At 36.5% G+C, this 25,816-nt stretch overlaps 1 protein-coding gene across 5 annotated transcripts in view; it reads right to left on the minus strand.

The window, feature by feature from the left end:
* Positions 1–25,816, minus strand: part of LOC124636369 (neurogenic locus Notch protein) — a 130,217-nt gene that overhangs the window by 85,032 nt on the left and 19,369 nt on the right. For all 5 annotated transcript variants that reach the window (XM_047172475.1, XM_047172467.1, XM_047172449.1 and 2 more), the window contains exon 2: positions 4,787–4,865. In XM_047172475.1, coding sequence (XP_047028431.1) covers positions 4,787–4,865 — 79 coding nt within the window. The remainder of the gene's footprint in view (positions 1–4,786; positions 4,866–25,816) is intronic.

Consider the following 25,816-nt stretch of genomic DNA (forward strand, 5'->3'; position numbering starts at 1 on the left):
AGTCAGTAATAGTGATGTACCTCAATCGAATTCGAATAATTTCGATTACACGAACGATTTGGGGCTATAATCATAGTAGATGTTTGTAATAAAGGCTATGGAAGGTGAATTTGATATCATAAATGCAATTGAATTGATAAATCCTAATAATTTTGAATGGCATGTCGAGGAAGAAACACGTGTTAGGGTCGTTTCAAACATTCTTTTGTGTCTCTCAAATTAGGGTGAATCCAGAGGGGATAGATAATAATAAATTCGAACAATTGGAGAAACATTAAACATTATTGCTTTACGTATTCCATAAAATTTTGAATAGATTTTATAGCTTAACCACAAATATTCCCAAAAAAATTGATGAAACATAAAAAGAATGAAAGGATACTTTAAACTATTACAATTCAATATAAAAAGCTACAAAATTATTAGTTGAACAAATAATCCTGAGGCAGATCGTGGCCATAGATCGGTACATCAGAGTTGCGCGCGCGCATGACATCAGCGGAATCGGGTCGGCCGCCCACCTCCATTAGCCGTCTAGACGAGTGGACAATTGTTATCTATTATCTGTGCATCTTCAAAAGTACCTTTCATACTTATGTCCACTCCTAAAGCATAAAGCACCTATAGATTTTTGTAATCCATACAAGGCAGAGTTGTTTGGAATTTCCTGTTGACTCAAAAGCTGAGTGAGTCATTAGATATAAAATTTTAGCCAAAGAATTTTATGCCTCAGAAGGAATTAACAATTTAGTCATATTAAGACATATCTAAAACAATTTTCCCAACATGAAAAGCACATGGGACTGTCGATATAAATGGTATTAAATTGTATACAATTATCGATAAGGAGATAGTCGATACAAATATGTATTTGATCGCAGCGTTATAAGTTCCGCAAGAGGTTATGGTCACAGCGGTTGCCATTATCACCATAAAAGTAACAATTTTAATGAGCACAAAACAAAGGGATCTGCCGCTCCAATGCCCTTACCATTGGTCTTATAAGTGATGCTGTGAAGGAGAATTATGGAAGGAAATCTCACATACATGTCCCTAGTTATTCACTTAAGCTAATGTGACATTGACTGAATAGCATTTAAATTAGTAATAATCACTGCAAGACTTTTTTCATAACCCTTCTAAAAAGCTACACGTTATGTATTTCTTGAATAACATTTCCATTCTTTATTACCTTTCATTTATTTGAAGTTAAATCCTTTCTATAATCATCTCCGGTATTAAATGCTTCAGTTTAGGATACTAATATATCTGCAACCTTCACTTTCTCAATCACCTCTTCTTCTATGTTTATTAGTGAAAGAACTTCGATATCGCTAACAAATGGTAGGGGAACTAATGTGAATCCCTGCACATTACATGACATATATGGCCATCTGATAGCGGACCAGTATTTACTGCCGCGGGACAGTGCCTTACCGCGGCAAACTAAGAATTACCTGCGTTTGTAAACTCTGCTGTAACTGGTTTTAGAAGTAAAGTTCTAACACCGTTTGTGAATTTCGGATATCTTCTAAGATCCAATTAAATAACAATTTGAAAACTTACTGATCTGACATTTTAGATCATTTTCTTCCTTATATCCTTCGTTATAATTTTCTTCCATTTAATCCTAATCTACATTTTCATATAAACTCACATTCTGCATGCTCATCTTTCACTCTACCATGAAATCTTTCGAACATATCAGTCTAAGTTCTAGGAACAGCATAACAAGCAGATAATAAGTCAGCATTTTGTCTGAGTTTCATCACATTACATGACTGCAAACGTCTAGACTTGATGATAGATATCGAAACAGGTTTTAATAATAAAGCTTCATGTTTTACAACCAAACATTACTAAGTATATGAAAGATACTAATATGTTAGTAACAAGAGACTTGAAATTCAACTATCTCAATTGAAATCAAAATCTTAAGAAGCTAAAACTAATACTGACCAAATAGACAAAAGAGATGACAATGATGCATATTTTATTGCATCTTTAGATAATCGTTCGATCTCATGTAAATAAATATCATCAACCCCGATTCCAAGTTTCCTATTCATCTTAGAAAAATGCCGAAGAATTGGGAGACGTAAACGACCGCCATGCGGAATATTTCGAATCCTTTGATTCCATTGTAAAGGTTTAATAAAAAGCATTAACTCGTAAATATGTATTGTAAATTCTTGAGGGGATCCAACAAAAGACTGTCTTAGGCTTCATCATCTTGTCATGGCAGTGTCATTTCTATCGAGTTACAGGAAGGCGTGTCATAATATTTGCGCACGGGCTTCGCTTGCTCTCGTCGCAAACGCATTGTCATTGTCCCCAGAATTCATTTCGAGAGGGTTGCCAGAAGTAAAATGATTGGTAGCTTTAATTTCATTGTACCTCTGTCCAGTTTTATCTTTTTTATCATTTATAGTAGCTTAATCATTTTCTGCATCATAAAACTCACTTTAAATTCAATCATTGGATATTTCAATATAACAGGCTCAACGATTTTATTATTTATACTTTATACCACTTCGGTCGCTGCAATTTTATTGCCTTCTTCAAAGTCGAGCGAAAGCAATTTAGGATAAAAGGGCCATATTTTTTGTTGAACGATCATCGAAAATGGTCGAGTGCAATATATTGGTCAACGTCACATATCAATCGAGTCGAGTGGTAGGTACCATTAGCATCGATACCGGCTAAGGATGGGAAAAGAATGTGGGTTCAGTATACGAATTACGAACCAAAAGATGCATTGTTAAAATGGGGTTAATTGAGATAAAGAATATGTATATCAATATAAGATTTTGAACATAACACCACTGGTAGTATTCTAAATTGCTGATTTTGGGACCATATTTTTGTTGCTTAAATAATAAAATTAACTAACTTATTTAAATGAAATGTAAACTAGTAAAACATATTGCACCAACAAGACCTTTAATTACATCCCTAACAACAATCAAACATGATTTATTTGAAGGAACCCAACAAATTCATTACAGCAATATATTTTTTAATGCAATTACGGTCCCACTTGAGTGCCAAAGGGCTCGCTTGCGCATCTGTCCGTTGATACGCACACATGCAAACGCGCTGCGCACACGAACGCGATCTTTACACATGTATACGGGCACTGGGTGTCTATGGGGCGGTGAAATAATAATTCTAACGGTTCTATGGCATATGGATGGGGTATCAATTTTCGGAAACTAGTAACGATCTTTTTGAGTTCGGTTTTTGTAATTATGGTCGTTTGATTAGTTTTGAAGTATGTATATAATTTTTGTTGTATAGATTAAGTCAAATATTTTTTATGTATGATCTAATCTGTATAATTACTTTGGAAAAAAATATATAAATATATAAAAAATATATATATATGTTTTTGAGGATATCAATTTTGAATTGTCATGATCCAGATATTGATATCAGCTAGCGTTAGGATATATTTGTACCTATTTGACGTGTTTTAGAAGCTAAGCCAAGATTAGGCTTAGTTCTAGACACACGGCAGTGTGTCCGCCAAGTTCGAGCAAAAAAAGCGACACACCGGCCGTGGGTTATATTACACGAACCATTTCGGGCCAAATTCGACCCCCCTATAACTCAAAATCTATTTTATTTACGCATATCAAATTTCTAGTATCTGTTAAGACCCCCTCACTTATCTAAAATACAAAATTTCGTTAAGATACCTATTGTAGGTCTTGAGATATTGACGTCAGAAAATCGCTATTTTTACTATACACTCACTGACTGACTGACTGACTCACTCATCAAAAACCTAGACCACTTCCAATGGTCGCATTGACTTGAAATTTGGCATGGAGGTAGGTCTTTATGTCAAAGTAAAGGGAAAAATCTGAAAATGGCCAAGTGTGAGTCAGTTTCAAAATAATTCAGATTATACCCCTAAGGAACTAAAACGAACTAAATTTATCTATATTTATATAATATATCTTCGAATGGTCGTACCGATCTGAAATTCGTTACAAAGGTTTGTATTTAGTCAAAGTAAAGTAAAAATCTGAAAACGGCCAAGTGTGAGTCACTTTCGAAAATAACGAATGTGTAACTTTGATCCACGAACATAATATATGATAACATGTCATGTCAGTCAGTTGGTAAATCTAGTCCATTTAGTTAATCTAGTTCATTTCTTTGTAAGAAGCATAGTGCATATTCAAAAATCTGAAAGATAGTATAAATGAGACATTTCCTTAACTAACTTAATCATAAGAAAAAAATAAAATAAACAACCTTACAAAAATAAATGAAATCCCACCCAAAACAAAAATGTGAAAGGCTGCCAAGTTCGATAATATGGGAATGCTTCGCCTATAAAAGAAGTGAGATCTGAATAAGTACCAAGTTTCATACACATACCTCAGTTAAAAATAGTTACTTTTTAATAATGTTGCTTGGCAAGTTTTCACACACCTTGTTATAAACCTACTAAACGCAATGAATCAAGTATATAATTTTCTATTAAAACTTGCCAAGTAACATCATTAAAAAGTAACTATTTTTAACTGAGGTATGTGTATGAAACTTGGTACTTATTCAGATCTCACTTCTTTTATAGGCGAAGCATTCCCATATTATCGAACTTGGCAGCCTTTCACATTTTTGTTTTGGGTGGTACAACTTTTCTCCTACTTGTTTGTTGTCGTTTTAAATTCAAAGCTTAAATTTAAAAAAAATATGCTTTATAAGCTTTAAGTTAAGAACGCAACCGCATCACTGTTAAAAATAAAAACTAGTAAATTAATACACTTACTTGCAGAAATATTCTCCTCTCGGCGTAGACAGGCAAGTTCCGCCATTTTTGCATGGCGAGGGCGAACACGACACGAAACCTGAGAAAAAGAAAATATCACATTAGCATTGTATTCGTAAGTATAACAACTTTTAGCTGCGGCTTTGCTTGCGTTAAATATTACTAGACACCTAGACACCACATTAGTGAGTTCCTTAAACTCACTAAGGAAGAAATGAAGAAATGAAATCGTTTATTTTGCAAGTTGGACATTACATCACTTTAACACGTCATTGAACGCTGGGGTCGGCATTTCCTAACTGAGTGATCCCTGATGATGCATATTATACAAAGTAATTTTTGGAAATTCGAAGGACACAAGACAGTTGCTGCAAGATTGTAGGTGAAACTGCGAAAAATAACTAGTCCACTAGTACCTACCTATGAATAGACAAGTTCATTACATCAAAAAAAGCGTTCATTAACAAATAAGGCAACGGAACTTGGAACAGAAAAATGACACACATTTAATTCGTCTGATTAATTGCACCAACGTTATGACTATGGCAGTCATTATACACTGCCATATAGGGCCATCTGGGTCACTACAGAGATTTCGAATAAAAATTCTGAATGTTAGACAGATCTTGATAAAAGCCATAAGATTTGAAACGAGATTGAGTGGTAAAGAAATATTTATTACGTAGCCTGAGGTCAGTGTTGAATTTGAATAAAGAACTGTAAGATAATCATTAAACAATAAATATTCACTATTCACGTCCTATTCGAAATCGAATAAAAAGTTTCGAAATATCGATACAAAAATTCGCGCCCGAAGTTTCTGCGTTGTATTGTAATGCAAGTGCCATGTTGTGGACGAAATTTAAAATAATGAAAAAAGGAACATGAGTTTAAACAAGATTGATTGGTGACAAAAAACACTGGAATGATCCGGTGGTAAAGTGTAAGATACAGATCGAGAGGCCTGGGCTCTTAACATATTACCTGTGTCCCGAAGAAGGATTGCTGATTCCGTGATAATGCTCATAAAAAGCATTTTTGCAGAAGCGATGAGGTGTTTGAAAAAGAAACGAAAATTGGACGCGATTTTATCAGTTTAGTGTCCATGTGAAATTTTGGAAATTCAGGACTTTTGGCCATGAAAGAAGAGATATTTAAATTTCAACGGCCCAATAAACCAAATAATCCTAAATAATTTATGCACATATTTTCAAAAGCGCCCATTTACATAAAACATACAGCATCAGATATTCAGATGATCTCTACAAAAACAGTAGGAACGAAAAAAAAACAGCATTCGATTTGTTATCAACACATTCGAGTATCGATCGATATAATCTCGATGTATCGATCAGTCAGAATCGAGACCACCCAAACATAATCGGATACATTTAGTCCAGGAAATTGGACTCAAAATGGCGGCTTTTATTTAATTTAAATAAAAATAGCGAAGGAGTGACTTTAGTTGTTCGCACAGATATTTATTTTATCCTGTGTTAAAAATAGCTCATACTCGATACAGCTTTTTGCAGCAGGTACAAAAAATAATCGATACGCAGATGCGTTTTAGAGGACGAGTCGAAACCTGACCTGACCTAGTAGATGAAAAGGCCTCGTAGCATTTCTAGTAATTATGATAATTGTAGTATATTGGTAAATTAATTTCGTCACCTTTTTTGCATGAGAATATTTAGTTTAGAATAAACAAATTACACAAGATCAATATTGATAAACCTAGCTTTACCTAAACACATAAGATTTCATATTAAAAATACGCAGGTAAAAAAAATGGCGAAAGTAAACATGTATGAGAAAAAGTAACGAATTTCGCTCAATATAAGATTTTAAGTGGAATCAGATAAGCCTAGGTACATATTTGAACAACCGATAAATAATTTTGGTAAAATTAAAACATGATAAGAGCACTTTTCACTTGTTTACTTAGCTCTTGTAAAAATGTCAACACGCTTGAAAATGTAACTTAGGCGTGGGTAATACGCTGTCAAACTTGTTTGTGATAACGTCGAAATAATTTATTTAAGTAAATAAGAACTCTCCAATGTACTCTAAATGAAGGCTTTCAAGGGAAAAGATGCTCCAAAGGTTCTTGAAAATACAACGCTTTTTGAGAATGGAGATATAGAGGAAAGAGCCGACTGAAGGAACTATGAATGGATTGTGTGAAAGGCTGAAGGTATTTCTGGCAAGAATGTTATTTGTTAGATGACGTCAGCAGTGGCGAGGCGTCCTTATAAGCCGATTCCCATCGGCTTCCCTTTCGAATTTCAAGAAAGAAGCATAGGTATAAGTTATAATATAGGTATAGGTATAATTAATATAATCATTTAAACCACACAATTTAAATATGTAGGTATAACAAAACGCCTACCACCGTAAAAAAATTGTCTATACTTGAAACATTTTGCTCCTACTAAACAAGCCGCGGCTTCCTCCTCCATACAAAACTACGCTTGCGTGACGTCATCCACGCCGCGCCGCGCGATGTTCGCGGCATAATGCTACGTTCACACGCGCGCCGCGCAGCCCGGCGGGCTGCCTGGCGGGCTGCGCGGCGTGCAGCCCGTCGCGGGCAGGCGGACATTCAAGCTGTTCACACGCGCGCCGTCGTGTCAGTCAGTGCAAGAATGGCGAGCAGCGAGGATCTCGGTGTTGTTGCTGTCATAGCCTTTGCCTTAACTTATTTTTATTGGAAAAAGAATCAAAATGATGAACGACGTTAACCATTCCGCCATGTTGTTATCTCCGATCGTAGCGACTTTCTTAGAACGTTTAATCGTCACGAAAGCGCAGAAGAGACTGACTGCCCGCGCGCGTGTAAACAGTCGCCGGGCGCCCGCACATTCATCCTTTGAACTTTGCCAAAAAACCGACACTCGACCGATTCGCGGCATTCACGGGCACGGGCGCGTTCACGGGCTCGGGCGTACCGTTTACACGCTCGTGATAGTGACTGTGCCCGTTGAATGTCGATTTGAACGCGCGCGTGTGAACGTACCATGAGGGCGAGCGGTAAGCCGGCTCACGGAGCGGCTTCCAGCCAAATTAAAACTCGCGAGTGAACGAGAAAGAACGCGTCAAGAGTAGAGTAGCTATATCTGTCTACGCGCGCGCGAGTGACAGCGCTTAGAGCTCTCAAACATGTAAACAAACAAATCAGACAAATTCACTCTCATTGTTCTTATTTTGTTTTAGATAATACCATTAACAATTTTTTCTTTGTATTACTTAATTGAATTTATTGGTGTGTGTATCATTTGGAAATAACATAGTTCGTGTGTGTACAATATTTTATGTTAGTTTAAGTGTTGTTACATTATGTCAACATAGATGGCGTTGTGTATTTTTATGCAAATCCTGAATCGCGGTGTTAAGATTCTCCGCGATTTAATGACCCTACTTGGGAATTTATATTTTTTTGTATTCGCCAACTGTATAATTTTGATTAAGTAGTTGGCAGTATCATTACTCCCTACTAATCCCCGCGATCGCACTGTGACCTGGTACTCAGTACGAGTACAGCGTGTGTAGTGATAATAGAGAAACCTACGTTGAAATGAGTTATTTATTTTGTTTGATGCTACGTTCAAACGCGCGCCGCGCAGCCCGGCGGGCTGCCTGGCGGGCTGCGCGGCGTGCAGCCCGTCGCGGGCAGGCAGACATTCAAGCTGTTCACACGCGCGCCGTCGTATCAGTCAGTGCAAGAATGGCGAGCAGCGAGGATCTCGGTGTTGTTGCTGTCATAGCCTTTGGCTTAACTTATTTTTATTGGAAAAAGAATCAAAATGATGAACGACGTTAACCATTCCGCCATGTTGTAATCTCCGATCGTAGCGACTTTCTTAGAACGTTTAATCGTCACGAAAGCGCAGGAGAGACTGACTGCCCGCGCGCGTGTAAACAGTCGCCGGGCGCCCGCACATTCATCCTTTGAACTTTGCCAAAAAACCGATACTCAACCGATTCACGGCATTCACGGGCACGGGCGCGTTCACGGGCTCGGGCGTACCGTTTACACGCTCGTGAACGTGACTGTGCCCGTTGAATGTCGATTTGAACGCGCGCGTGTGAACGTACCATGATACGTAGACAGTTTGCATCAGGTTTCTTTTTAGTGTACCTACTTTTAAAACTTAACTAGGATAGCATTTATCGCATTACACTGTTTTCCGACAGATTATTAACTTTAGGAAGGAACTTATTTTTCAAGGTTAAGTTTTGAGAATAAAAACGTGTTATAAAACTCGGGCATGCCGCTCGGGTGAATTACCTACCAATAATACGTCAATATTAAAATTACTAACGTCCTGACGGATTTATGAAACATATACCTACGATAATATCAATGGCTAACAGGCCGTTGTGAATTAAATACTTAAAATGTATTGTTTCTAGTGCCAACTTTTCGCAGATTCTAGTAGTTAATATACCTAACTAAAGATAATAAAGTTTTATAGATATTAATAATCTGCCGAATTCCTCGAGAAAACATGTTCAAACTATCAGTCTCTCAGTCAGTGCTAAAAGGTGGACTGAGAAATTACCTCCATTACTTCTCCCCCCCATCCCTGAGTACTCCCCCCCCCCCCCAGTTTTTTTTTGCTGCGGCTTCCCTATTTCATTAAACCACCCTTCGCCACTGGACGTCAGTTAGAGGAGTAGGAGACCATTGTGTAAAAGAAGAGCACATCGCGCCGACCGCCAATGCAAATCGGATTAAGGGCAGGATAAAACGAAATAATACCTATTAGCTTGAATTAAGATTGTCATCCATTTAACTTCACACGAACTTCTCCATCTTTCTCGAGCTACAACCAAATAATACCAATTATTTACCGTTGGAAAGAATAATTTGTGACAATCCTCAGGCACTCGATAGGTTATCATTACAAATATAAACATGTAAGTGATTGACATGCGTGGGAACAAGTTCAAAGTAAGTAAACAGAGATAAATTGGACAAGGTTTAGACATTTCCTTATTATTGCGTTTCTTGGTTAAGAGGAGGATTGAAGAAAATAACATAAAAATAACTGAGATAATAATATTTATATGTTGTTTTTCCGAGGGGCAACACTAAAGGGATATAAAGACACCTAATTTGGAATCTGTTCCTGTTTATTTAAATTGCCCCAAGAGATTATTTAAGGATCCAGGAATACAAAGGACAACCTTTTTAGAATCTTTATTTACCTTTATATCTAAATCCTAAGAGACTGTTCTGTCTTTGGCAAGGACTTAAAGATGGTACAAAAATCAATTCTATCTAAATTGTTGGATGAAGGAGACATATATTCAACAGTAGGTAGACGGCATTCATATGGTGATGATGAAAAGATCCTCTCAACTACCATAATCCCATTTAAATCCACACACATACCACCTAATAACCTTTACAATTTCAAGTATCAAAACTGGTCTAACGCCAATTTGACAATACAAGCGCACATTGTTTCGAGAAGTGAAGGACGCCGATCATTGCAGGTCACTCGTTCAACCGGGATCAGATAAATGCCATGATCCGCATACCAGCCGGGTAAAGGGCTTTTGGGCATTAAACCTTTCATTAGGATATTGTTATGTAAGACGTTTAGTTTGAGATAAGGAAATAAGATTTAGAATTTGAGAATAAAACTTAGTGCTCTTGAAAGACCAAAAAGTTTAGAATGGGGTTCTTGCTATTGTAATTATGACGAAAGAGGCTTTTTGCAACAAAAAATAAAATTCAAGATACTTATGTACACCTCGTCACTTGGATGTTTCGTTATTGTGATAAATATAAGCTTATACATAAGGCATTTTCTAAAAACAGTGCTGGACAATAAATCAGTGAAATCATCAGATATGTAAATAGAAGCTAGGCATATAGCCATTATGAAATCCATAGCCATATTTAAAAACCCTTTAGCCACTATCGTCTTTAACCTGGCAGCACCAAAATTTCGAAAACTCAAACAAAGCCAAAAGGATCTTCGTTTTTTCGCATAACTTGCCAAATTCGCGTATCGGGAGGGAGGCAACACAAAAACTGGATGCGACGGCTATTACCTTATAAGGTCACCCATTGTTTTTGTTGAACAAACAGGATCGGGCTTAAAGGACCCGAGAGGTCTCTGGTCATTGGAGTTGAGGAATAATCATGGTGATATTATAGACGGGGAAGTTTGAAAGTTTGGTAAACTTTTACGCAAGAATATTGAACTTGACAGGAATGTATGTAGATGATACACCAGAATAGATGCCTTTTAACCATGTTTGGGGAGTAGTTATTTCAGGACGCTGGTAAAACCACGTGACACTGGTAAATATCCCATATTTCTAGTAGATGTCTTCATATGAAAAAAATGAGTTTCAGGACGGCATCATACTATCTATAGTTGACGACTTTGAAAAATATTTCAAAAAGGTTTTAGACCAGTATAAAATATACAGTTATAAATATACATACATGATTAAGCAATATGCAAAATCAAAATTCGATTGCCATTTATAAACAACCTATCTGCAACTAACCGGTTTTGTTTTAAAATTCATATTGCAATCCGCATAAATTATGTTAACAAAATATTACTTAGACTACATAACTTCCTAATAACCTAGATTAGACCTCAATAGAATAAATACATTATCAAATTGCCTTGCACAATAGTTAAAACATTTGTTTGATTTCAATAAACTGACTGCGCAAAATGGAAGACGCCAGACTCTCTGATAACTGAAGACTGCTAATTATAAGTCTGCCGATAGTTTATTTGGGTTCATAAATCAGTATGAAAATGAAGGGTAGGCATCAGATTTTTCTATAAAAAAAATCACAGCTATTGGGTCAACTGTCGGCCGACTGTTTAGTCTGTAGTGTACGAGAGCACTAAATCTGACACCAAATACCACGTTTGTCTAGTTAAACTGCTGCTCTGCTTCACATACGTATTACAAAATTAGGTTGGATCCGAGAATACCCTCTGTGTACAGGAAAAACAGCTACTACCAATTATACTCCTGAACTCCAATCATAAACCCACTCGATATGTCTCTGCGTACATTCAGCGCGTTCAGCAAGACATTGATGGATATAAAGCGCTTGAGGAATGACTATCAAGTAATGACTGGCCCCTTATTGATGTTTTATTGATCACTTACTTTTATATACTGCGCACGAGTCGCAAATGCACCAAATTTGGAGTATCACGACGCTGTTAATGCTGTTTGTTTAAAGTTTATGTAAAACTACCTTTTAGTAGCGGTTTTACCCGTGTCCTGTGTGAACTAATTTGTAGGGACATCCAGATAAAAAGCCTTACAGCCTTGTACGACAATTAGGCTATCTAACACTGAAAGAAATTTTAAAACGCGTTCAAGCAATCAAACAAACGAATAAATTCAGCTTTATAATATTCTCAAATTAATCAAAATTAATAAGGCAACATATTAACGCTTTTATATATTTTTCTTTTAAACAATTAAATCGATACCTACTATTTACTTATCGTTCCAAAACACACACTAAAATCATCAGATTCGACTATCATTGAGTCATTCAGGAAGTCCTGATACGCATATCTGGACCGTGGGAACGTTAACCGTAAACCGCTGATAATATTACAAAAATACTATGCACAAAAAATATATATTTTTTTATGGTTAAAAAAAATTGCTATAACGTTTCCGCAAAGTGTGATAGGAGTGTGATAGCGGGGACAAGTTGGGACTTGATCAAATGTGGTCTGATAACAGACGTTAATGCCCGCTGTATGATAATGTTCTATTTTTGAAAGCAAAGCTTGAATAAAGCCCGATAATAGGTACTGTTTGAAATGAACAAGGTGCTGGTGGTAAATCAATGGGTGAGGTTAACTGTTCAGAAGAGGACGTCTTATGGCTGCGAATTGTAAAAACCAAATCAATTGTAGTCGCATTTGGCACTAATAGCGGCGTGTGTTTTAACCGACTTCCCAAAAAGGAGGAGGTTCTCAATTCTGATGCTTGTATGTTTCTTTTAGCTTTTCATAAGACCTGTAGGTAAATCTAATTACATAAATAAAGTCTGCGTCAAATTGTGACCACCTCTGGTTCCTATATTTGCATATCTACGTGTAAACAGACACTTTGTCAAAGATTAACTTAACACGAGATAAGAAACTGTTTGCTTAGGAATGTCGGGATTTACGACACAGTTTTTTTCGTGTATATTCATTTTGTGCTTTGCAAGTTTTTACCGACTTAACTTTAAAGAAAAAATAAATGAAGTGTAAGTGTAGAAAATTCGATAAGATTTTGTACTCTTATCCACGTTAATATAATCCAAGTGCAGATAAAAATGCGCCCAATAGTTATTTGTGTATAAACAGGTCATTATTGTCAGTCTGACAGCATTATGGGGTTCTATTCCCGTGTAATACAACGTGTACTTATTAAAAATTCATGATTGTGACATAAACCCCGCGGGTTCACTTACTAATATATCGAGTTATAATTTAGATATTTAGAATCGATTCTCGACTTCGTAAATAGGTTTTGAAGAGGCTTTTACTATTCGGTTGTATCTAAATGTGAAAATAAGTCTGTCATTCTCAAATGCATGATAATTTTGCTACGGTGAGTAAGACCACAACCACCGATTAAAGTAAACTCAATCTTAAGTAACTTTGATAAGACACACTTTTGAAAAACATAACTTAACTTTACTACCACACGAACTTCCAATGAATTGACAAACAAAAACAAATTCAAAGGTACATTTCACAAAAAAAAACCTGTACCGGACACCAAGCTATTTGGTACCAGATGCCAAAAGACTTGGTACCCAAATCTGGTACCACTATGGTACTAATTGTCAAAATCTCGCGTGTCAATGTTCGATGATGCCGATATTCAATACAAACTCGTATAAAACAATAATTGCTTGCGTTTAGCGATTTCACGGTGAATCGGGCCTGTTTGACAGTTGAGCCGCCATATTGGAATGTGGCAAAGGAAAATATTTCGCGGTTCCCATAGATTCGGATGTTTTGTTGATGGTATGCGTGAAAATGTGAATGTGGAATATTAAATTACTGTGTCGTCTAAATACTGTTTTTGTCTTATCTAAACCGTCATCTAAATTATTTGAAACTTGTTATAAGCATATTTATTTACTTGTTTAGTCTGCCCGTGACCATAGATGTTGTAAAGGATCCGAAACGTCGGGATTAAATAGTATTAATGTAACCGCGAAAAAAACGGAAAATTTTCATTTAAATGTCTATTCGCGTTAGTGTCAGAAGTCAATATCTGTAATAATCTTTGAGTAGGTACAGGAAAACATGTATGTGAAACTTTTTCTACTACACGGCCGATGTATGCGGGATTGAATTGGGCCACTTAGCCAATTTAGGAAGCTCACACGAACTTGTGAGAAACCCTGAGCCGTTTTAGATACATGTACTATAATGGACACACCCGCTTAACCATCACTGTTCCTTTTTGCTGGTTCTTAAGATTATAGAAGCACTAAGCTTGCCCCGTGATATTAGGCTTTTCAAATAGATGAATATTTAAGCGGAAAACGCAAAGAAACTATTCCGAAGTTGCTTTGTTCTACAACGTAATACTTATATCACACTAATTTTCAAGTAATTAACGCCATAAAAGTGCTCAAAGTTCACGTTATTATCACCATTGATAAGCAAAGTTAATTAAAAGTTATCCGAACTTTTCTTATCAATCATTATGATTCATTATAATTGTTTATTTTGGTAATGGACCGTGTAATTTTCTCTGTAGTGTCAATTAAAGCGTAGAAATAACCAATTAGTTATAGTAATTAGGAGTCTGTTTGGTAGTTGTGATAAGGTATTTTTATTTGACATGTTTATGAAGTTTGATTAATTATGAGTGAGATTATTAATAAATATTAGATTGTTAATAAATATTAGATTGTTAATAAAGTCACTAAAGTTTATGATTTAAATTAGATTGATGGACTAGCAAAAGAATGGAAAGTAAACTAAACGTACTAACACAAAATTGATAAAGAACAGACATGAGAGAAACTATGGTGTCTTAATCCGGAGGCACGGTAATGGCCCCGCGAAGTGGTTCGTCTTCGCAACCCTTTTATCGAAGCGATTTGTCGTTTTTCTGAACCTAAAAAGATTTCCGAATAGCACAATAGCTAGGTGACTTATAAGAACAAAACATTGACACATCCATACCACGGTATATCTATACCTTCTACAACTGTCATCACCTAACCTACATAAAAAAAATGTAAACATATAGAAATATTACCATAACATCATAAGTGACATGACGGCTCCCCACCTCCCTCCTCAAAACAGACAGACACACCGATTAACATGAGTCCCGTTAATTCAATTAATATAAAAAACAAATGACTGTGTCTCATACTCTTTCCGCGGAAGCTGGACATACAAAATGGTGCTTTGCATACCGTTATGGGACATTACTGGCCCACTATGGGCCTACTACTGTTAGACTGCGTAGGCGCAGGTTAGGTTATATATGTTATAGTAAATTAATAAGCTGGTTTATTGTTCGTTTGGTGGGATAGATTTCGATTTGGGTTACTTTGTGTGTTTGGTGTTGTTGTGGTGAAAAATATGTGATTGACATTGCACGTCGGCCGTAAAAAGTTGTTATTTAAATTGGGTATTATTTACGAGTTAATATCTTATTACATAGACGTTTACGTTTAGATAGCTGAAGATTGAGTGGCTGTCCTTTCCGCGATTGTGTCTAAACCAGATATTCATATAACCTAAGTCCGTCTTATGAGCTTTATCAGTTACGTAACATCCCTGATTTTACCCCGACCAATTTACCTACAAAAAACACCATATAAGGTCATTATTGAAGCAACCCATTCCAAAAACGAATTAAAATATCACTTCTCAATTTTCTATAAAAACGTAGAAGAAGAGAAAGAAGTGTAGAAGTCAATTGTTTTCACTGAGGACATCCCTCAGTGAAAACAATTGACTTCTACACTTTCTAGAAACATCGATAGTATTATTACTACACACGGCACTATTCCAGGGGTCGTGCTCACCCTCCGTGGCGGATCGGCGCGGGCGCATCGTGCTGTACTTTCGCGACGCTAACAAATATGGCAGATAGGGGGTGGTATTTGATATTATTATTTTTATTTTATATATAAAGGATGTTTGAGTGCACTTTTGGGTGCAGTTCCAAAAGTAGCACGTTCATGTTAGTAAACCAGCTCATTGCTCGCTTGTAAGAAAGGGTAAAGTGTAAATAAAGAATTTTAATTCATGTCTCAGTTTCAGCGCAGGAAGAAATTAAGCTTATTGTTATCCATATGTGAATATGTTTTTGGAAATAAATGATTTGATTTTGATATGAAACGAAAATAATTCAAACATGACAAGACAAAATTATAACTTGCTTCAAAACGTGATTAGCCAAATTGTGTGCTACTTTTTCATAATTTTAACCTATGTACCAACGAGACCCAGTCCATATAGTGTGACCCATGTCATCAAAGGTCGCGTTACACTATAGAGTACTAGTATACTAGGTAACAGGGGCCTCAAATCAGCGTTAATAGCGGATGCCCTCGCTTATACGTCGCATCCGCTGGCAGCGACACGGTTTCACTTCGTTTTTATATCGATAACGTTTCATCTCGATATTGAGAGATGAGGAGGTCATATCGATATTTTGGGAGACAAGTTACCTTGTTTGGGTGTTAATGTGAATTTGGGAAATAAAATCGATAACGTTTCATCTCGATACTGAGAGATTAGGAGATCATAACGATATTTTGGGAGAGAGTGTAATATTGTTTGGGATCCTTTGTGATTTTTAGGGGAGTAAAAATATGTTTGACTGTTGCTATTTATTGGTGGTTACCAGGTTTTCATATTAACATATATAAACATATAAACCATTGTTTTAACACTGTAACTTTAATACCACAGGCGGTAAGGCAGAACTAGAACACTTACTTTCAGAATTATAGCAAACTTAAGAACTCAAAATGATTCATATATACCATCTTTTACTCACACGATAAGCCATACAGCATCTTCAGCATAAATCACAACATTTCCCAATCTTCCCTTACACTGTATTAACAGACAAAAAGCCTCACATTTAAGCAGACCAGCCCACATGGCTGTAAGGCCGTTATAATGCATATTATGGTCTAGCACAAGACCCGTTATTCCTAGAACGATGGGCATAAAACATGCAGTTTGATCGCGATTTCTATGGGATTCTACAATGAGATTTTCCTGAATATAAATATAGATGGTAATATAAGCTTTAAAAGAGGTATCTGTAGTTAAAACTTTAAGTTTATGAGAAGGCTTGATGACTAACGTAGGTATCAGCAATTCTTCGAAACTTAAACTTATGATATTGCTTTAAAAAGTACTCAGAAACTTAAACTAGTAACTGAAGAGAACTCTGGTCTGGCAAAAGAAGGGTTGTGTTTTACATCAAGTTTTTTTTTCAGGAATTACCAACAAAAGTTCTTCAAAGTGTTATGTCAAAAATAATGCAGCAGCTACTTGCTCTGAACTCAGAAGCTGTCACCATGCATTGCTCAACTCCAAATCATTTTACCCAGCTTCACAAGAAGAGTTCACTAAACTTTTCCACCATCAATCTCTCAGTCGCTCTGTTAACATAATTATCGAGCGGTTTGAGCGACAAAAGCGGTTGAAGCGACAAAAGCGGTTTGCTGTCCATTGTTCGGTGATAAATCGTCGAGCAATTCATTAATACCGTTTGAACAGACAATGGATGACGAAATCAGAGACATTGGACGCTATGGAACTTGTCCATGTGTGTAGAATTTGATTGCAGCTTTCTCTTGATGTTTGGTCTGATTTCAGTATTGATGTGTAGGTACTTTTGGTATAGTCTAAAACTACGTGCACTCAGATTTATCAAAATATAGGATAGTTATAAATGCTTGGGTCCTTAAATTCGCAGTACGAATTTAAAATATACATACAAATTGTTGATTTGAATTTAACGTTTTGAAAATGAGTTAGGATCCACATCTCAAAGTTTTCCGTACTTTTGCAGATTTTAATATAAGTATTTTGAAATGAAAAACTTTAACATAGCCTCAAATAAATAATACCAAATTAAAACATAACCAGTAAGTATGACGCCATCTTGTTACTTGCACTCACACAAGTACATATAGCACACGCATTAGTTGTACCGAAGGACCAGGAGACAATCGCTCTTTATAAGGCTCTACAGCCATCCATTGTTATGGTGGACGCTGATAATAGGTTCCCAGGTGCAGGCTGTATTACCTTCACGTTATAATGTGCCTTAGTTACTTTGATTTAAAATGGAGTTCGAATTTTTTAAAGTTAGACCTTGTTAATGGGCAAAACCAAAAGTTTGTACTTAGAATGTAAACGTCGTCTAACATCATCTTCTTCCTCCTGATCTGTTCCTAAGTTATTTGAAATCGGCGCAGTATTATGTTTTCCGCATCCATTCCTCTGTCAGGCGTCATACTTACATCCTCTTTCCTTACCTCCCAGATAGATATCCACCGGTTTAACAGTTACAACAGAAACTTGTACGTACATCCAATCCAAACTTAAAATAAACTCTTTGAATCCGATAATCAACAAGTTTGGACACACTTACGAAAATGAGAAACAAGTACATATGAAGAAACAAATGAGCAGCTCTTTCTTATTAAGGCCAATAATAACGTTGAAGTTTTTAAGTTTGTAACACGTTGTAGGTAGCTGTATCAAGTGATCCGCAATCCGAGACTTGCTCTGTAAATACTGATCTTGATTACATTGCAAGTTTTTGCATTTGTCCATTTAGGATAGGGCTGTCATTTGTGGTAGGTTAAATTGTGGAAAATATTATAATGTAGAGGTAGATATTTGAATAATTTATTAACTTTCTTGTAAGTTTTTTTTTCTCTTCATTTACATCATCACCAGATTTTAGATTAAAAATCCCAGATTGTATTCTAAAAGTGACCAAAAATGTCGAACTAACTTCAAAGGATTATAATTATTAATTTACCGTTCTCCTTCATCTTAGTATCTATTAATTATTATCAATTTACTAGATCAAATCGTTTCCTCTGTCTTTTCCCAGTTTCGCCAAATCAACACACGTATAGCATTATTAAAATTAGTCAATTTCAAACTTAACTGTATATAACAACATTCTAGTGGCCAACCCTACAACAATATGGTATTATACCACAGAACGGGTTGCCCACATATTAATTTTAATTGCCCAGTGAAATCGTGCAGTGCGCTTTGCACTCATATCATGGCGCCTTAAATGGCTGGGTAACGTAAAGAAAGTGCATATAATCCAGACTTTCTTCAAATATCTGCGAACGATATTATAAGACTGGATTATAGATGTGGTTTACTTGGCAGATCAGTTTAAAGGAGAACTGGTTTCAGTATCATCAGCAAGTCTGGTTTTGATATGAATCATGATATGTGGCTAATTTAACTGGTATAAAACTGGTCCTCTTTGAGAACTTAGATTAAAATTAAGCTGCAATTTTGCATGAGGTTCAAAAAAAAACTTTTCGTAAGCAGTAATGTAGCCCACATGCAACATCACCACATACCACGCGCAAGCGCATAAAATGAGATGATTTAACAAATTGCCCCCAATCGCAATCCGCGTTTTTCTACATTCCGTAAAAGAAGACCAGTATTTAAAATGTACTGAAATTAGGTAACTAAATACTTAGGCATACCGGCTTAATTAATTCACGAGCTTCCTTTTAAATTACATAGAAATTAAAAGTGTAAAAGGATGTTGAGAAATGTCTGTCTACTGCCATTAAAATGTGCGTCTAATTTGAATTTAAGTATGGAACTGCAATTTAATGTAAAAAAACTGCCTCATCTAAAGGACCTACATAAGTAAGTATTCCTTCAAAAGGATCAAAATATTCACCCAGGTTTTTTGGTCCAAAACTCCACGAGGCTCTTTTCTTATACCCTTCATACAAGACAGCTTTTAAAGACCCGAAGGTTTGTTCCAAATATCTCCAGACTCCAATATCTCTTGAATCATCTCACTCTACAACTACCCGCCCACAAAAGAAAACTACTCTTACGCAAGCTAATGCCACCTAATTAAAACTACCAGAGCTACAAATCGAACAATCTACTTTATATTCCAAGTTTATCTGGTCGTTTTATCATCTGTGTAACACATTATTGCCATTGGAGTATATGTCGCTAGTTCATTAGTAGACCATTAGTCAGGCGCGGTTGTAAATTGGACTATTTATCTGGCAAAACCCACGCTTGATAGTGACTTGTACGCAAATGTCTGCAGTGGGGTTCAACGTCAGTTTATTGTCGGGTAGATTAGAACTAGGAAGGCATTAGAACACATTTGTGAAGTCAGAGATACAAAAATTTGATTTTGACCCTTTTTTTGGATCTGAGTTTCGAGCTTGAGCGAGCCAAAGCTTCTGAAAATCTGTTGAGCTACTTTTGTTTTAACAAAGGTAATAAAAATTTACTTATACGGTATCTAAGGTTAACTGCACAAACTCAAAAGCAAAATCCTGTCATACTCAAAATGATTTCTCATTCCAGTTCAGCACTACCATACCGTTATTCCACTACTCAGAATTCTCTCACTATCCCCACTATTAAACAATAAGTTATTAATAATATCTTCTCAAACACTTCCTTACACCTACAGGCTGAAATGCAAAGCAAGTGGAGATACCAAGGATTTATAGAATTGATACCTGTGACAAATCGTTATGGGAGGTACAACATGGTCTATGACCATAGTTGGGCTCCTGTGGTGTAACATGACAACGCGATTATAGGTCGTATTGAAACGACGGCTGTAATGATAGGTACCGATAGGACCGTTTCGACGAGTATTATTCTAGGGTTAGGATTCTGGTTTGGTGAAAGCTTTCTGTTTTAAGGTGTTGTTTTTATGGTAGATCATTTATGTGTTAACAAATGTAAGTGTAAAGTGACCCCTTTGGCACCATTGGACCCTTTGGCAGTAATAGAAGTAGAAATATTGGCACAAAAACACAGAACCCAAACGATCAGTCGGGAACCTTACGACAAAAAATTTAAAGACGTAGGTCATAAAAAATGAACATTCACCGCTACAAAATGCCCATTTAATTATTAACAAAGTACTTTTAAAGACTGTAATTAATTCACCAAAAAAACTAAGGCATGCTTTCACCTATTTGACCTATCATGACCTATGGCCGTCGTTTGAAACGGTCGTAGTGAGTGCAGTTCCACGTTTTGATATATCTGTTATGGACCAAGTGATAAATTGAGCAGTATACATAATGCCCGGTCATTATGAAAAATGCCCAATATGAGAGCGCAATTTGATAATAATTATTCAAATAATCAAATTGACCGGGCACTATACATATTGCCCGTGACCTTTTGGGCAAAGTAATACAAGCAAAGTAATAACATATTTATATTCATTTTTTTCTTGTTATTGCCATTTAATTTAAAATAAACTAAATATTAAACCACTTAAATAATCAGCCTCATGATTTGGATTAATTATGAAGGACTTCTGCCTTAAAAATCCACTAGTTTTTGCATTTAAAAGTTAAGGAAAGTCATATTTAAAGGGTGCTTATTAAACAGGCTCCTTTTTAATATAATTATTCGCCCCGAATAATGTATGTTGCCTTCTAAATTACTAAGTCAGCCACAATTAACGAGCATCTAAATAATACTATCTCAGCCACTCGTTATCTTCTAAGTAAACCGCTCTAAATACAACTCCGCATGATGGTTATTTTTTAGCATCTAAATTTGTAGCATGCGTTCTAACAGTAAACTTCTAAAATACTATTAAATGACATCATAAAATTTATTTATTTAGCTTCTAATTTTTTAACTCAGTACGTTTAAAATGTAAGCAAGCAACATGCAGCAAGCATGGCTTCTGTCACGGCTCCGGTGCTGCGGGGCTCCGGCGGTCCCATGCGAGCTTATCGTCGCAGATGGTTTTCACGCTCACCGCCGCAGCTTCGGCTTGCTGGCCGGCTCAGCCGGCCAGCCTCAGCCGCGTCGGCGAGCGTTAAAACTACCTGCGCCTCAGCTCGCAGGCCGCCTCGCCCCTCCACACTTACGCGGTTGTGAATTGCACTCTAGGGGTAGGACAGACAAGACTACGTGGAGTCGGTTTTGCAGCGATACGTTTTCGTCACATCATCCTCCGAGCCTTTTTCCCAAACTATGTTGGGGTCGGCTTCCAGTCTAACCGGATGTAACTGAGTACCAGTGCTTTACAAGGAGCGACTGCCCTATCTGACCTCCTCAACCCAGTTACCCGGGCAACCGTTACGTGGGATACGTTTTCGTCACTAACTTCAATTTTTTGCTTTATTATCAAATTGCCCAACTGTCATGTAGCAATATAATAATGCCCGTGCAATGTGATAAATAATGAAGTTAAGATAGTTATTAATCACTTGGCCCGATAAAGCTAGACATTATTCATAATGCTCGGGCATTATTAATAATGCCCGAATTAATCACATGGTCCATAACATATCGATTGTATATTAAAAGTGTTTTTCCCGGGTAAATAAATAAGTTCCAGATCTGACCCAAAAACCTGGATAATCTCCATTCAAACGAAGCCAAAGTTTCACTCAATTAAAGTCTACCTTCAAGCATGTTAGCCCCGACACTTGAATACCAAACTGTCTCTCTCCTCCGAGTTACACGCGTTACTCGCATAATAGCGTCTAATGGGCTACGTTAAATCGATGCATAAATCGATCTAACAGAATAGAACCATTTATCAGGCAGACTTGAGTAATATCGAGCGGGAGACGATTTTAACAGAGGCGAGATGTAACATCGATTCTGAAAGCGGCCTTTCGCGTTTCAGCGGATTCGTGGGGTAACTTCTCATTGAATGTCTTAGATAATGGATTGGTCTTTCGAGACGCGGGTCATTATATTTCTCACATAAATACGCTCTTATTTCTTCTCGCATAAATAAGAAAGTTACGCGATTAGGGCCCAAGTTCATCGACAACATAAACGTCAGTTGTCAGAAAAATACACAGATATTTTGTAAAATAATTGGGGATTGGTCAAAATGGAGTTAAATATACAGATAATAGCACAAATTACCAAGCAATAAATAAGTACTCTTTATGAGGCGAAAAAGCACGAAAAACTTCTTTTAACGAACAAATATCAATCTTAACAAAATACCAATTAAATTCACATAATAGCAACATACTCCAATTATGGGAAATTGTAGGTAATTAACAGAAACTGTGGCATCTTACTCCACGTAATTAAATGTTGATTGAAGTTAGTAAGAGAAGCCGTGTGGTTCGGCTAGTTAATTGGTAAGCAAGTAGCGATCAAAGGTGCCGCGTAACGAAATGTCAGGGTTACCAGGATATTACCGGGGTATTGGCTGGTGCAGTTTTTTATTGGAAATATTTTGTATTTAGGTACTTCATATTTATGTAATAATGTACCTAGCTAAAGGTGCGAATTTTTGCTGTTTCTAAAATAGATCGAACATTAATTACCTAACTTTTGTACTATGTAAATATGCTTACATTGTTAATCATAAAATATATTGTTTTAAAAATCGCCTTTTTAGGGAAATATTTACGTTCGAAGATAAATATTTAAACTAAAGTCATGGAAATTTAAACCTTCCGAATTACTAAAAGTCTTATTTGTAAGCTTTAGAATATGCTTCATAAGAAAATCAATTAAATCTGGCAACCCTACACCAGACGCAACAAACTGATTGTTTCGATTGGCCACGGCGAATAAAAATTCTGAATCAATCAGACGATTGATAACAAATTGTATGAGAATCGAAACAACCGCCGATCGATACAGTTTAAGGCGAGGAAGTGGTCAACAATAATTCCATAACCGGCACGCGCATCTAAGGCGCCAAAAGGGGTCGGAGCGTCTGAGCGGGGCGAGGATAACAATACGCGCGCTAGCTTATAACTAAAAGTCGTAAGCGACAAAATGGTTTTGTAATTTTAATATTTAGAAATGATAATTTAATAAAAATTCCTACTACCATTTTAAAGAGTATGTATATACTCAACTACTAAAAAAGTTAAGAGGCTTAAATCGGTCCCGTTTGCCCATAATATGTGAATCTCTTTTTAAAAAGAGGTATGTTTGATATATTTTTCTCTGTTATAAAAGTTACCTAATCATGTTTCTACAACTAACAAAATAAGGCTTATATCATGAACTTTCAGGTAACCAAGTTGTATTTTGATCCGTTTTGTATTTACTGAGAAAAATTGACATCCTTGGCGCCAAAAATTCCAATTCGTCCTCTTAAACTTTAGCAATTACGCGTTTATTCTCACATGTTTTGTAATACATTTCGTAATCAATAAACTTTTGAGGAAAGCTAATCTGCAGACGTATTCAAAAAACATTGGTTATCAATAGGTAACTGACCCCATTAGTCTCAGAGGTCACAAGTGCGTCTGCACGGGGTCCCAGTTCTGATTATTGGGTTGATGTAAAATGCTTTGTGGGTTTTAGAAACTTTGCCAAACCGGTGTCTGCAAATTGGTAGTGTGACACCCCCTTGCCTGGGAGGGTACGTGAAACCGAACGAATGCTACTCAGTAGCAGTCGTTGTTAATTCCATAACAGAGGCCGTCAGAGAGATTTGAGAAAGCTCTGACACTAGGGCTTATTAGCTGGTAGAACCTGCAGCTCACACGATAATATTGTTTTCTTTTTCTAACTTCTAAACTCTATGCAATTCGAAGCCAGTCAAATTACATAATACCTCTTTTTCTCATGTACACCCGGATCTGTTTTCATTCACCTCCGAAATAAGAAGCCGGATTTCAGTAAACATTAAGAAAATTCTCACACACAATGAATATGTATGATTCCATGTATATTTAAGTAAATATACATAAAAGCTACTGCATTCGATCTATCACACGCTTATCATGCATTTATTTATGACTAATGTATTTGTATTTGTACTGAGATATTACTTGTATTCATTAGATACAATGTCAATAGTTGAACTTGTATCTGCATAAGGAAGTTGTATGCTAATGTATGACTATAACACCACGCCTTAGTTTATTGGTTCTTAGAGACGCTGTTGAGTTACCTTCAACTGTTTTTTTAATCTTCTAAGTATAAGTAGACTATACTAAAGAAAATCTCAAGAGGATATACCTAGGGTGGTCTCTTCACTGTCCTTTTTACCCGGCTGTCAAGAAAGGTCGTATTTTTTGCAAATCCAGAACGGCTTCACCCAAAAAAAAAATAGTCAGTTCAGAAAAATTGCTTACTACTTTTGTGCAGTCTTGTGCAGAAGTTTTGTGTTTATATGTGAAGAACGTAGTCCTAATATTCCACTAGCATACATAGATAATAAATCTATTACCTAATTAACACAGCCCACTCCAAATATGTACAGCAGTTACAAATAAACTAGGCACATTCTCACGGAACGCGTCAACCGGTATCATAATAAGAATTAGCGCGCAATATTGACCTTACCCGATCATTATCTATAATGGCTACGTATGACAGAAACCTGGTACTATGACCTTCAGTTAGAAGCACACTGCAGACTAAACAGTCGGCCGATGGTCAGCAATAAAAAAAATCGTGGTTCCAACCACAGTTTTCAGTCTCTCCCGAGCCTTTTCTCAACTGTCTTGAGGTCGGCTTCCAGTCTAACCGGGTGCAGATGAGTACCAGTGTTTTACAAGGAGCGACTGCCAATCTGACCTCCTCAATCCAATTACCCTGGTAAGACTGTCTTCTGACTACCCGTAACGACTGCCAAGGATGTTAAGTTTTCAGTCAATCTGATACGGACTAAATACCTGATCGTTGTAACGTGCGTACCACCATTCATCTTCATACTGATTTAGGAGCCCAAACAAACTATCGGCCGACTAAAAGTATGCAGTGTGTACTCTTAATGGAAGCAGAACATAATAGATCAGTCTTTGAC

Source organism: Helicoverpa zea, chromosome 2, assembly GCF_022581195.2.
Source record: "Helicoverpa zea isolate HzStark_Cry1AcR chromosome 2, ilHelZeax1.1, whole genome shotgun sequence".
Lineage (NCBI taxonomy): Eukaryota > Metazoa > Arthropoda > Insecta > Lepidoptera > Noctuidae > Helicoverpa > Helicoverpa zea.